A 15,282-nucleotide genomic window follows, 5' to 3' on the forward strand; every position below is an offset into this window, starting at 1 on the left:
GCTGACCACGCGCCTCTTCTCCCCCTGGCCCCCTCTCTGTCGTGTAGGTCCATTCACATCGTGGCGCTGGGGAACGAGGGGGACGCATTTCACCAGGACAATCGGCCGTCGGGGCTCATCCGCACTTACCTGGGGAGAAGCCCGCTGGTCTCGGGGGACGAAAGCAGCTTGTTGCTGAATGCGACCAGTACGGTCGCACGGCCGGTGTTCACCGAGTATCAGGCCAGCGCGTTTGGCAATGTCAAGCTGGTGGTCCACGACTGTCCCGTCTGGGTAAGGGGTGGCAGCCGCTCTGTGCCGAGGCTAACGGAGCTTTCCTTTCATTGTTTTTTTCCCTCCTCTCCCTTTCCCCCATTTCATGAATGTGGACAGTCCGGGTTACCTGGGTAGAGTTTTTAAACATTTTTGGGGAAATCTTTGTTTTCCTTTGTTTCATTAGGCAGGGGGCAGCCGGGTCAGAGAACCCTCTTAGAAGGCAGAAAGCCCCGGTGGCAACATGGAGCACTTACTCGCACGCTTGACGACTGTAGGGTGTCCCTTGGTAGCTGGCAGTTGAATGTGACAACCCCAAGGGACGGGGTCACTACGTTTCACCAGCAGAGAGCAATGTTTTTTCATGCCTACCCTGTGGGTGATAGTGTAATATTAGTGTTCTAAAAATAAAGTCCTCTGAAAGCTCAACACAAGCAAAAATAAATTTCACTGGGACAGTTCAGGAATAGGACCCCTGGAGAGGAGACGAAGAGACAGGGACTGAGAATTAATTTTAAACCACTCATTTATAACACTATCCACCTTTGAAAATTTTAATTAATGTTTTTAATTTTAATAATGCAGATACTCTTGATATATTAGCCGTTTGTTTTCAGTGACTCATAAATCGGAAATAATAATACTGCTTGGAATTTTCAAAAAGCTTTAAAATGTGCAATAATTAAAAGAAATTGTAATGAAGTCGATAAAATTCTAGTCTGATTCTTGAGTGCTTGATAAAAGGAGAAAGGAATCTACTCTCTGACACATAAATATTTTCAGTACGCAATAATATAATGTAATATGCAATAACAGTAATTGTTTAAATGTTTTCATCTAATCTTATTTGGAAATCTCTGATTCTTTACTGGTATTGGAGTTATAATATGATAACTGAAGCTAAAGATTATATTTTGTAACAGAAGAAAGCTTGGTGTCTGAAAAAGAATACAAATTATCATGTGAGATTTTACGTTTAAAGATCAATTTTAAAAAAACTGTATTATGTGCTATAGGGAATTACTACACCTTTCTAAAGGAATGTATGGAATGTACCTAGAAAAATTACTTATGCAAATTACGGGATGAAGAGATCACTAGCTCAAATAAATTTTCACTTAAAGGATATTTATGTTAATGGGCTAAAATAAATGAAAAACAGGTTTTTTCAATAACCAGGATGATATTAAACTCCCATTTATCACAGTGATGATGCCAGTCATAAGAAGGAACTCACTAGCTGAAGTCCATGCAAGCAAATGAAACACTTACTTTGGCCATTTCATTGTGAATGATCGTACAGTTTAAAAACTTAATGGTTTTACACCCAGTTGAACAAATGTTGAGTGAATAGAGTAAATAAACGTAGGGAAAATAAAATAAGCTGAATTAGGATGTTAGGATTACTTTTCCTGTTTCTTCTTTGAGCTGTTAACTCTTTCCTGTTTATGTTGTTAACTTAGCAAAAAATAATACTTGTGATCCCAGGTATTGTAGTAAATGAAATCTTCCAAAAGGGTTAAAATAAGCCTCTGTAGTCTAGATTTTTGCTCTATACTGATTGTTGTGCTTTATTGTGCTAATCACTTTTTGTTTGTTTAGAATCTGGTCCTGTTAAAGGCATTGAGTATGGGTACACTTTTTTGGGTTAAAATGATCTTCAAGCATAAGGGAATATATTTGTAGAGCTTCTCTTTATAAGGTGCTTTTCTTGGTGGTAGGTCAAAGTCCATCAAAGATATTCAAGTTGACTGTATTTAACAGCTGATACTTGACATGTACTGGAACAGAATATTCGGTATAGCAAAGCAGATAGAGCACAGGTTTTGATAGCAAAAGGACCTGATTTCAGATCCCCACATTGCTATTTAGTGGTTTTCCTTGGTGGGTCATCTATCTTCTCTTAGTCCTATTTTTCCCTATGTATAAAATAAAAAGACTGACTGCCTCCTAAAGACTCCCTGCCCCCCTGGGGCTGTGTGGAAGAGTAAATGAGATAATACACATAAAGTTATTAGGATAGAAGCTGACATGTAGTAGGTACTCGAGGTGGTAGCTATTATAGTAATACAGTGTTCATTACGTTAGTATAACCATGAATCACTTATACTAAGCAAAAGTAAAGTTTTCCTACACATCATTCAAGACTTACACAAATACAATACATAGAGGCAGCAGTGCTGGTGCTTAGTAGATGCTGTATTTGCAGCCCCGCTGTCAAGTAGAATAAAATTGTTGTTTTGCTATAAAATTTTAGATTATTTTTAAAGATGAGTTCCATTCTCCCAGTGCGGCTCCAAGTCTTGTGTTGCATAACCTCCTAGAGGAAATCCTGGAACTGATTTACAAGGGGAGGGAGAATTTGATTTCCTTCGTATTTCTAGAAACCAGGGGAGCATTTTCTCTTTGACATAGCTTGTTTAGAAATGTGGTGTTGTTTCCTTGGAATCGGAATGAGATAGTTTGTGTTTCTCTTTTCTAGTTTCTTCTGTAGATCCGTAGCCTCACTCTGGATCCTTGCTGTATGCTGTATATACTTGGCACTTTAAACATAAATGTGCTTCAAATTCATTTATGTAGTTCATTATTTGGTATGTCGCTCTCAGACCCACCCTCCTTTTTTTGTGCAGTTATGTTATTTCTAGATCTTTTCCTGTTTACCAAAAATATTCCACAAAAAGCAGTGAGGTAATACATGTACAATTTCTTGTGCAGGGTTTGAAATTCTGATTTGTGTTAAAAGTAAAATTATTTGTAGTTTTTATATCCTCGATACAACTGTGATAATGATGCCAAAACCCATTTTCTCATGACATTTTCCTCTAAATGTCTCCTTTTCTCCCAGTACACCTCTCCAGTAACTCTGGAATTTGAAACTGTTTGGAATGCAAAGAGCAGTTACTTTTGATTTGTTCTCTCAGAGTTAAATGGCTGTTTAATGTTGGTCCCACCTATGTTTAGTTTTTGTTGTTGTTTTTTATTCCATTCATCTGACTTTGTTCTCTTTCTTTGTTCTACTTGTGTACCCTTGTTATGCTTGCATACTTTGAGCTTGGATACTATAACAGATACAATTGGAACTGAATGGGTTTGTGGTTTGGGATTTGGAAATTAGCATAGAGCTCTGCTGGGAAGCTTTCACATTTTCTTGATCTGTGTCCCACTTCACTTCTCCCCCCTCTTAGTTCAAGTTCAAGACTTTGCCTTTGATGTTTATATTCCCATAGTTTGCCTATTTTTCTTTTTTTGGTCCTTTTAATTTTTCTTTTTAAATGCTCCTGTTTTCAGTAGGGTATTTATATCTAAAAATTCTGCAGTTCTTGTTACTCTGAGTATACTTGTAGGAAGTGGGTGGGTTGGGCTGGATATAGGGAATTGGGAGAGACTTTGCTGGACACCATGGAGGTACTGGTGAGAAGCAGCTCTCTTTGCAAAAGGGCATTGCTGTGTAACACTTCTCTAGAATTTTCCATCATACTGTGGAAGCTTTGTCACGTGGATCTTGATTGACCGATTCCAGCATTATTACCCTGTTTTGGACTCATATTTCAAAGTGCAAACTTTCATAGCCCAACAGTTTTTGGACCTGTTAGCCACATCTAACTGTTTTCTTAATCTAGCTTTAATATATTCTGGAGATATATGTCAAAGGCCGCATGAAAGGACAAATAATAATTAATAGTTAACTAGAATATGAGAAGAAACCTACTAATGCATATTTAGCAGTGGTATTAAGACATTTATTTTTCTTATGCTACTATTCACATACAAACTTTGAAAAAATACTTCTAAAATACCAAAGCTTTTAAGGAGTAGTCTTCATAATAAATTACTTTTCACCCTGATTCTAAATATAAATATTATTAACTGTAGTCCAGAAGTGAAAATTTCAAAATTGGAAAGTTTCTTCTGAATTTTTAACTTATATAAGCTAAATACATGAATTGAAAATCTGTTCCTTACCACATTGATACTTTATAATACACAGTATCTTTTTATGAAACATACATTCCCTACACATACCCGTAGACAGTACACTATACATATACGGATACAGTACTGTCCAAAGGATGGATAAAGTTGGAAAGTATATATAGATTTTTAAAATATGTATACAATATATGGAACTCCACAGAATTCACAATGTATTGCAGTTTAAAACAGTGAACAATCCTGCAGTGTCTAATTGGGTCACAGAAAATCCTTTGAAGCTTCCTTACTCATACTGATGCTGTGGCATCTAATGCGTAGTGCTAACATTTTCAAAATTATTAGGTGATAAAAGTAATGGCATAATTTTAAAACAGTGCTTATTTTTAAGTACAAATACTGAAAGGGGTTGCTTATTTCATCAGACTCTCAGTAATTCTCTAGATCTGCTTTACAGTACAACTACACTGCTGTCTAGGTTAAAAGAATACATAAAAATAGAAGAGTTGGTAGGCTTCAGACATTTTTAATTTTAGGTAGTTACTTATTTGAAAATAAATTCTTTTTATGAATTCTAAAAATTAGACTATAGCAAGAAACGGTATGTGTCCCATTTTATTTCATGACTGATTTGAAGACAAGTAGACTAAGGAGTGCTCTTTGCATTTTGGTTTAGGACATTTTTGACAGTGATTGGTATACCTCTAGAAACCTAATCGGGAGTGCCGACATCATTGTCATCAAATACAACGTAAATGACAAGTTCTCATTCCACGAAGTAAAGGATAATTATATTCCGGTGATAAAAAGGGCATTAAATTCAGTTCCAGTAATCATTGCTGCTGTTGGTACCAGACAAAATGGTAAGTATTTAAATTTTCTTCTTATGATAAGCGTGCAGGTACCATGTTAATTTTAAATAGTGTTAAGTTTATTAATAATTCATATGGTTTTGGGTTTTTTTGGGGAAAAAAATGACTGTTCAAATGCCAGCTCTTATCTCTTTATCACTGGATATGATAGTGAGACATCAAAGGAAAGTGTTACAGACGACTGTTGGGATTCTGTTGCGTACAAATCTATCTTCTAAATTGCTCTTCCGCAGAAGTGAAGGAGGTCGGTGATTGTATTCTTTTGATATAGGAGAGGTATGAGGCTGGCGCTGTGCTTTGGGAGACCCTTTTTGACATTCTAAAAGTCCATCCAGTTGGAAGGATAGATTGTCCACAGAAGGATTGGGTTTAGGAGCAGGATTTTTAGGTAGCTGGGAACGAGTGATCTGGAGACGCTGATGGCCCGAGAGAGAGGATCATTTACTCCACGGCTGATGGATTCCATTGGTTCAGTCTGTTCCAGCAGCTGCTGCTGGGCATGTCATTGTCAGATGTCCTAGGGCCAACTCAGAATTTGCTTTGGTTTGGTAGTATTTTGATAGTTCTTTTTAGTGGTGTTTCCTCAGTGAAGCTGTCTTTAAAATTTTATTCGTTTATTTTTTCCTTTTTTTAAAAAAATTTATTTTATTATGTTGTTAGTCACCATACATTACATCATTAGTTTTTGATGGAGTGTTCCACGATTCATTGTTTGCATATAACACGCAGTGCTCCATTCAGTACGTGCCCTCTTTAATACCCGTTACCGGGCTAACCCATCCCCCCACCCCCCTCCCTTCTAGACCCCTCAGTTTGTTTCTCAGAGTCCATAGTCTCTCATGGTTCATCTCCCCCTCCGATTTCCCCCCCTTCATTTTACCCTTCCTACTATCTTTTTTTTTTCCTTTTCATTAAGGTATAGCGAAGTAAAGGACATAAAGTTCACTAGGTATCATGGTGCAGCTTAATGCCTTTTTACATATATATACATCCATGCAGCATCTCACAGGTCAAGATAGAGAACATTTGCTTCACTTTGGAAGGCTCTCATGCCTCTTCCCAGTTACTAGCCCCCTCCCCAGGGATGACCGCTCTTCTGACTTCTAACAGTATAGATTAGTTTTACCTATTCTAGAACTTCATATACATGGAATTATACTGTATGTAGTATCTTGTGTCTAATTTCAATTAGCAAAATACTGATATTCATCCATGTTGCACTTATCTACAATTTGTTATTTTGCTGTGTATTTTTCAGGTGTGTGAATGTGCTGTAACATATTTATTCATTCTCCTTTTCATGATGCTTAAGTTGTTTCCTAGAAGTAGGATTTTGGGTAATAGTCATAGGGTAGGTATATGGTTTAGCATTAGAAGACACAAATAAAGCAGACCTGACCCTTCCTTGACCCCACATCCCCTCTACTTCCCTATGTTTCTTTTTATTGCTGGCCTCCATTCTTGAAAGAGTCACCCACACTTCCGGAGTCCACTTCCTGACTTCCCATTCTCTTCAGTCCATTACAGTCTGACTTTGACTTTCACAATTACATTGGGTTTGTTCTCCTTCAGGGTTACCAGTTAAATGCTTATTGCCAAATTTGATTTCCATTTCCATTTAATTTACACTTTAATTTATATTTTAATAACAGTTCACCCTTTGAGGTTATTCAAACACATCTCTCCCTCCATTTAAAAAAGCTACTCTTTCTTTCTTGGTTGTTTCAATTCTCTGTCTTCTTACTGGTCAAGACGCCCCCACACCTACACATATTGAACCAACACATCCTTAGTTGTTGCCAGGGTTCCATCCTTTGGCTTCACCTCTTCTTGCTATTTGCTCTGACCTTGAAGCTGTTAATCTGTTGCTCTCCCTTCCCATGTATAGACACTGATGAATACCCAGTTTCTTTCTCCCACTCTAGTTTCTCTTCCAATCTGTATCACCACAGAATCTTCCTCTTTCTGCTGAATTCTCTGTCTTGGTGAATGATGCCAAACCTATTCATTCACCCAAACTAGAACCATCCAACCCAACTTTCCTCCCATTCCCCAAATCCAGTGGACTAGGAAGCTCTTATTTTTTCACATTTCAAATAAACCTCAAATTCATTGCTTTCTCTTTGTCTTCATTGGATTTCAGATCATAGTCATTTACTTATCTTTCTTTTTTTCGGGCTAAAGGGACAGTTCCTGATCTTGTAGGACCTGAAACTTACACAGTTCTAGAGGTGCTTTGTAAGGAAAAAAATGACAACATTATAGAAAACACACACACACATGAATGTTTAGAATGAGAAAAGGAAGCATGACAAGTTGCAAATCTAAAAAGCCAGCAAATAAAACCACGAGATGCCACCTCACACCGGTTAGAATGGCTATAATTAACAAGACAGGAAACAACAAATGTTGGTGAGGATGCTGAGAAAGGGAAGCTCTCTTACACTGTTGGTGGGAATGCAAGCTGGGGCAGCTACATTGGAAAACGGTATAGAGGTTCCTCAAGAAGTTAAAAATAGAGCTACCCAGGGCGCCTGGGTGGCTCAGTTGGTTAAGCGACTGCCTTCGGCTCAGGTCATGATCCTGGAGTCCCGGGATCGAGTCCCACATCAGGCTCCCTGCTCAGCGGGGTGTCTGCTTCTCCCTCTGACCCTCCCCCGTCTCATGTGCTCTCTCTCTCTCTCATTCTCGCTCTCTCAAATAAATAAATAAAATCTTAAAAAAAAAAATAGAGCTACCCTTTGACCCAGCAATTGCACTATGAGGTATTTACCATAAAGATACAAATGTAGTGATCCAAAGGGGCACCTGCACCCCAATGTTAATAGCAGCAATGTCCACAATAGCCACACTGTGGAAAGAGCCAAGATGTCCATCCACAGATGAATGGATAAAGAAGATGTGGTATATGTATACAATGGAATATTACTTGGCCATCAGAAAGAATGAGTACTTACCATTTACATTGACATGGCTGAAACTGGAGGGGATTACACTGAGGGAAAAAGGTCAATCAGAGAAAGACAATTATTATATGGTTTCACTTATATGTGGAATATAAGAAAGAGTGCAGAGCATCATAGGGGAAGGGAGGGAAAACTGAATGGGACGTCATCAGTGAGGGAGAAAAACTGTGAGAGACTCTTAACTCTAGGAAACACACTGAGGGTTGCTGGAGGGGAGGTAGGTGGGGGGGTGGGGTAATGGGTGATAGGCATTAGGGGGGCATGTGATGTGATGAGCACTGGGTGTTATATGCAACTGATGAATCATTGAACACTACATCTGAAACTAATGAAGTACTCTATGTTGGCTAATTGAATTTAAATAAAAAATTAAAAAAATAGAAAGCTGTCAAATACCACAAACATTTAAAAATATTTCCATTATTTAACAGCTTGACATTTCTTTAAGTTTTCTTATATTTTTTGACTGCATAGTCTTTGATTACTTCTTAATATGATAACCACTTTTGATATTTTCTATATAGAGAAGACAATTATAGTTAGTTTTTCTTCCAGCATGTTTGTTTGCTCTTCACATGGTTTGGAGCTGGGCACAATGGTTTGTGTTGTGCTCCTCTTTCAGCTGAGCATCTTTGTTTCACGACACCAAACAAGTCTGCTCAGCGGGTGGCAGCAGCATCCCTCAGGGCTATTCGTGTACCAGGACAGTTCTCAGACATTTAACTGTACAAGGAAGTGACTGCAAACCACAAATAGTATCTCACTAAACCTAAATTTAAATTCCCATTAGCAGGATCCCAAAGATGCCTGTCATTATTCCCAAGCTGCCTGACATACAAGTGAGTTGGAGTGGAAGGAGATAGTGGTCTTAACCAAATGTAGTTAGAATATCTTATTTTGCAAATTTTACAAAAGCATATGACTATGTGAAAGAATCTATTGCTCAGGTTTCTCCCAAGGCTTTGGAAAGGACCCATAAGACAAGGGCCCTCACACTTAAGCTTCATCAGCTTGATGGTGAATTGACCTGTGGTCTCTTATCCCTGCTTTGCTCCTTTCTGAAATAACTCCTCTCAGAATAATCATCCTAGAATACAAGTCAGATCGTGATAGTCAATGCTTTAAATTCTTTAGAAACTTTCTTCTTTTTCCCTTTTATTTGCAAAATTTCGAACCCAGAAAAATTGAGCAGAATAGAACAGTGACCCCCAGAGATTATAAACACATACACACACACACTCTCTCTCTTTTTTCATTTGGGAGGGAATTATAAAAATACGGGATTTCTTTTTTTTTTCCATCAATCCTAATTACTTAAGCATGTATTGTCTAAGACAGAGCCATTTTCCTATCAACCATAATCCAATCATCATTCAAGAAATGTGAGATACTATTACCTATTATACTATTATTTTTAAACATAATCCACATTCAGATTTTCTCAGTTGTTCCAAAGCTATTTTTTTTTTAATCCAGGATAAAATTAAGGACTACGTACTGCATTTAATTGTTATGTGTCTCTAATGTCTCTCTGGTCTCTTTTAATCCATAACAATTCCCAAGCCTGTTTTTTTGTGTGTGTGTTTTGCTTTTAGTCTTTCATGATATTGACATTTTTAAAGAATCTAAGCCCATTATTTTGTATAATTCCTTTAGTTATGATAACTGTGGTTGCAAAATAGTGATTTTCTATCATTCCACCTACACTTATTCGTTGGTATTATTCTGTAAATAGAGCTTTCCCTTCTCTCTGCTCCCACATCTTTCTTTTAGAATCATTATAATTTGGGGTGCCTGGGTGGCTCAGTTGGTTAAGCGTCTGCCTTCGGCTCAGGTCATGATCCCACAGTCCTGGGATCGAGCCCCACATCGGGCTCCCTGCTCAGTGGGGGGAGTCTGCTTCTCCCTCTCCCTCTACTGTTCCCCCTGCTTGTGCTCTCTCGCTCTATCAAATAAATAAATAAAATCTTTTAAAAAAAAAGAATCATTATAATTCATGGATTTGTTTTTTGATTCAATATTTTATAATCTGTTCTTCTCATTCTTTCTGTTGCTCATATTACTCCAAATTTGCATGGAGGGAGTCTTTTCAAGCTAGTTCCAATTAATTTTTGAGTGCTTCCTAATTTTCTGGCATCAGATGTCCCAGGCTCACCTGGAATCAATCAATCATTTCTTCAAGGGAGCCCTGGTTCCATTTAGTGAGCAATGATATTTAGAAACCAAGATCGGGGCTTTAGGGGTGCTCATAATCTTAAGTGTCATTGCTTCAAGGCCCTTTCATTGGATATATATATATATATATATTTAAATATATATCTTTTAATCATGAGTTCCCATTGATACTCTTTTTCCAATCCAGTATTTATATCTGACTTCAATAATTTTCTCTTGTAACATCTTACTTAAAAGACATGATCCTTCATGATCTATCTCCTGACTACTTCTGCCCTCTTGTAGGCACGATTTTTTGTGTCTTATGTACCTGACACACTAAACTACTTGAATTTAATGTGTTTCTTAGATCTGGGAAAGTCTCAACTTCAGATATTGATTTCTTGATCCTCAGATTCTTGATTTCTTCAGATACCACCTTCCCTCTATTTTCTCTATTATGTCCTTTTTGGACTCTTATTAGACTGATGTTGAAACTTTTGGATCTCTCCTTTGCTTCTCCTATTTTTCTTTTATATTTCCTAACCTTTATTTCTCTGTTGTGTTATAGGAGAATTCTTTGGTCTTTTTCCCGAACTCACAAATTACTTGCAGGGTCTATCCTGCTCTTTTGCATTATTACATTTTTAAAAATTTTCACAGCTTTTCATATCCAAAATCTCTAATCGGTTGTTTTTCATAATTTCTTCTACCTGTTTTAAGAATGTAAATACTTTAAGAAGAAAACCTCTCTCAAGTAATTATACTTATTTTAAGATTCTGTTTTGATTGGTCTACTGAGTTGTTTTAAGGAGGACGATCTAAATCTTTTCATTTGATGAGATTTTATTTCATAGTATGGAGGCTTCTTAAATGTTGGATAATTCTTAATTTGCCTAGTTTTGCAGTTTAGATTCTCTGTTGGATTAACGCCTTTCTCCTCCTCTGCTCAACTGCTCTCTGAGGTTGGGGTGGGAGTGAGAGCTCATATGAGATTTGCAGGCCTCGCTGCTACCAGTGGGTGTCCAACTGATCTCCACTTAGTTGTCCATGGGCCTCCTTGTTGCTCCTCCATGATTGAGCAGTGAGTATTCTTGATGTTGCCCAGTGTGTGATTTCCCACCTGTCCTCTGAGCTTCAGCTTTCCTCTTTGGTCCTGTGCTATCTGCCTTCAGCCTTTAGGCACTCCTCCTTTCTGGGCTGATGAGTTTCTCTCCTCCTAATTTTTGAGTATTTCTGTATATGCACATTTCCCTTCCTCCTTCCCCCACGCCTCCCTTTCTTCCTTCCCTCCATTTCTCTCTCCTTTCACGTCCCCTCCCTATCCCCTCTTTGTTTAATCATTTCTGTGATTTGACAGGGAGAGGAGTTGTGGGCTTAGCTTTCCATTTTGAAACTGGAATCTAATGTACTGTTGTTTTTTCTTACATCCAGATCTCTGCATATACTATACCCTCTAATGGGAGTGCCCCTCTGCACAACTTCTGTCGTATCTGCATGGCCAATTCATCCTTATCCAGTAAATCACTGCCTCTTCTGTGAAGCCTTTCCTTAATCCCCAGGCAGAGTCAGTTTCTTCCCTTCTGTTCCCATGGTGATTTTGCATACTTTATTTTAGTATTTATTATATGTATTATATTATAATTTGCAGTCACGTCTATGTTGGCTCAGTTGACTATGAGCTTTTATCTGTGTATATTTCTTGTTTGATATATGGTAGGTACTCAAACATTTGTTCAGTTAGTGGATGAATGGTTTTAAACAAGATGAAATTAATTTCACATATAGATGTGATTGCAAAGTAATTACCAAGCTAAATCAGATACTCAACCCGAGGATTTTTATTGCTTCCCTCCCCCAGTCCCTTGCAATACATGAAGCTGTGCTGTGTGTTCTCCTGATAATTCCTCTCTTGAGCTCTTTTTAGAATTAGTTCAGCAAACACAATCAGTCTCATCGTTTCCTTTGTTACACATGTTTTGACAAGCTTGACTTGTATGTCTTCTTCATCACATTTGGCTTTGAACAAATTTTGGCTTTTACTAAATATTGAACCTGTCTTTAAAAGAGAATTTTTTTTCCTGAACATGCCTAGAGGGTATTCATAGCCTTAAGCTCCCCAAAATGGGTGTCGTGTCTTCTTTTCTTTTTGAAGTTTTGATAGAGTCGAGTACATTGCTAGGCTAGAATTCTTAAAAGGATTTCTAAAACTTTCAAGCACTTGGCAACATTGTACGAATCACCCTACAGATTCTGAAAGCCCCTGCTTTGAAAGAGATGCCATTCATTTGAATTCCAGAGTTATAATGTGTTTGCTTAAAAAAAAAAAAATAGACATTTGTGATACCTTAAAAGATGTCGCATAAGAGAAGGAACAAAGACATGTTAACTAGAAGTGTAACGCTGATGTCCAGAGTCCCTGTGACCCTGAGGTAGGCTCACAGGAGTGATCTCCTGAAGAAGGCACCACAATTTAAAATTATTTTGGGTCCTCTTATGGTTCCTGGTGAAATGCATAATGTAGGTTTATTTATTCTATAAATGTTTTGTTGGTTTTCGTGCTATACCCACCACATAATGACAAGACATTTTTTCCTTTTGGGTGCATGTGAAGAAAAAGCAATGTCTTCTGTGCTACAGAGGAGATATGAAGACTAGATATGAAGAAGAATTTTCTAGGCGTGTATGTCAGTAAAGGGCACTCCTTTAGATTTTTATTTATTTTAGAGAGAGCGAGCGAGCGGGTTGGGGAAGTAGAGGGGGACTGAGAGGGAGGGGGCAAGAATCTCAAGCAGACTGCATGCTGAGTGCAGAGCCCCACGTGGGGTTATAGACAGCTGAAAACCCTGCTCACCTGGGTTAAACCTGAAATTAGTTGGATTTTCCTTCAAATCAAGATTATTTGTTAAAAGTTATTTTATATTATGTTCACTTAATTTTTCACTTGCAACACATTGCTTTATTTTTGTTTAGAAATACAGTTTAATACGATGGGCTGCCTACTTACCCCATTCCATCAACATAAGGAGAGCTTTATAGACATAAGAAGGCCTCTGTCTTCAGAAAATCAAAGGCACTGTTTATGAATCTTTGTAAAGAATGTGAAATACCAACGTGTTATTTTTCAAGATAGGCTAAATTCTGTATAAAAACTTGGTATGCTGGAAACAAGATGATCCTGGAAGAAGAAGTAAAGCAAAAACTTAGAATTCAGGGCTTAATTTTGAGAACCAATGCTTAACTTTTAAATCACTGTGTCTTTACTCAAACTAAATTTTTATCTTATCTTTTGATGTCACTTTGCTTATCAGATAGAGCAAGTAACAGTGGTATCATTGTTTTTCCATCTCTGACACACAAAGAGACTTGGACAAGTCACTTATCTTCCCTGAGCCCCAGTTTCCTCCTCTGCAAAAGGGGGATGTAAATTCCTGGTTTCTGAGCTCTAAAATGTTTTCAATGAAACTAAAATTATCTACATAGTTATATACGTAGCACTCACATGCACTAGATATCCTTTGTGTACTTATATATGGTCCACCTATATGCAGTTCACGGGTAAGGAAGTTATTGTGTAGGCTGTGGGAAGTTGCCCAAATGTCCTTTTTTTAAATCTTTTTTTTTTTTAGATTTTTATTTGTTTATTTTAGAGAGAGAGAGCAGGGGGGGGAGTGGAGGGGTACGGAGAGGGAGGGGGCAAGAATCTCAAGCAGACTGCATGCTGAGTGCAGAGCCCCATGTGGGGCTTGATCTCACAACCCTGAGATCATGACCTGAGCCGAAATCAAGTCAGATGCTTAACCTACTGAGCCATGCAGGTGCCCCCCAAATGCCCTTTGGGGCCACTGTACTTACTCTCTCAATTACCAGAATGTTGGCTGCTGATGGCGCACAGCTGAGTCCCTTCCCGGGTGTTACCTTTTGCTGATAGAAGCTGCTTGCTCAAGGTTCTGCCCCCTCCATGGCGGCCTCATCTAGTCATTGATTATCTTGATTGATTTAGGGACACAAAGGCCCAGCTGCCTTCCCTCAAATTGGGAACCATTCTAAAGGGCCATCTAAGCTCCAGCCCCCCGCCAGTAGGATCTGCTGAGATCTTTGTTCTAGCTATATTGCAGTTTGAATTTTTTCTCTGCCCAGTCCCACTTCCCTCACGCCTGAGTACATTTGTTCCCAAGATCATTCCCCCAATAAACCTCCTGCACACCAGTCTCCATCTCAGAGTCCACTTCCCAGGGAAACTAATCCATAACAATCTGCATTTCTAGAAAGGGATTTATCCCCCTTTGATTTGGCTGCCGTTTAAACAATGGTATATCTGATGTGTCATGAAACAAAACAAAGCTTGCTGATGAATCTAGAGTAGAACATACATTTTTAGCTTTATTAAGGAGTGTCCTAATAGATATGTTGATCTACCACCTGCCCAGCCATACATCTGTACATGATACAACCATGACATTTACGATAGTTCACATTTTGAAAATACTTTTTATTCCTTTATAAAAATTTTTTTAATCTTGACGAGAAAGATAAGTGATTGAATTTGTTTTCTGCAGTTGAATACTTTAGAGTCTAATAATTGAAATGTTTAGATTAATAAGAATGTACTTTATATGAAATATATAAAATTTTGCAGCCTTGAGGATTCAGATCTAGTCAACTCGGTGAATATATTTCAAGTTTATTACCAAAAAAAAGAAAAAAGAGGTAACCCAACCCACTGTTTTCCATGGCTTCTATGGGCAATTAAGTTGTTAATTTGTATTGATACTCAGGATGTCAGGGTTGTATAAAGGGAAACATGTCCTCCATTATAGCTGATTGGTTTAATTACTATAAAAGCTTTGCTTTGGTGATATATATTCACTTATTTTAAAGTTTTTCTATTTTCTAAAATACTGTTTATTATTCTTGCACACAAAGCTTGTTTACTTTAGGGACCTTTCTGTAACACTGGTGCTTTTTATTCAGTCTGGTGGATAGTGGACGTACCACATGCCCCTGAACTATGGTTCTGGTATGAGCTGTTAATTTGTTGTTCAGTGTTCAGGTTGCCTGTGTATATTTCTTCTCCTGTTTAATTTCAAAGCTCTTTGTTACTCATA

The 15,282-nt window shown here is 37.9% G+C and overlaps 1 protein-coding gene across 1 annotated transcript in view; it reads left to right on the top strand.

The window, feature by feature from the left end:
* RHOBTB3 (Rho related BTB domain containing 3) overlaps window positions 1-15,282 on the top strand; it is a 90,147-nt gene that overhangs the window by 38,755 nt on the left and 36,110 nt on the right. The window contains exons 3-4 of the mRNA XM_028089319.2: window positions 48-273; window positions 4,859-5,045. Coding sequence (XP_027945120.2) covers window positions 48-273; window positions 4,859-5,045 — 413 coding nt within the window. The remainder of the gene's footprint in view (window positions 1-47; window positions 274-4,858; window positions 5,046-15,282) is intronic.

Source organism: Eumetopias jubatus, unplaced genomic scaffold (assembly GCF_037043125.1).
Source record: "Eumetopias jubatus isolate StellerSeaLion01/CBP00866 unplaced genomic scaffold, mEumJub1_p1.0 scaffold_5, whole genome shotgun sequence".
Lineage (NCBI taxonomy): Eukaryota > Metazoa > Chordata > Mammalia > Carnivora > Otariidae > Eumetopias > Eumetopias jubatus.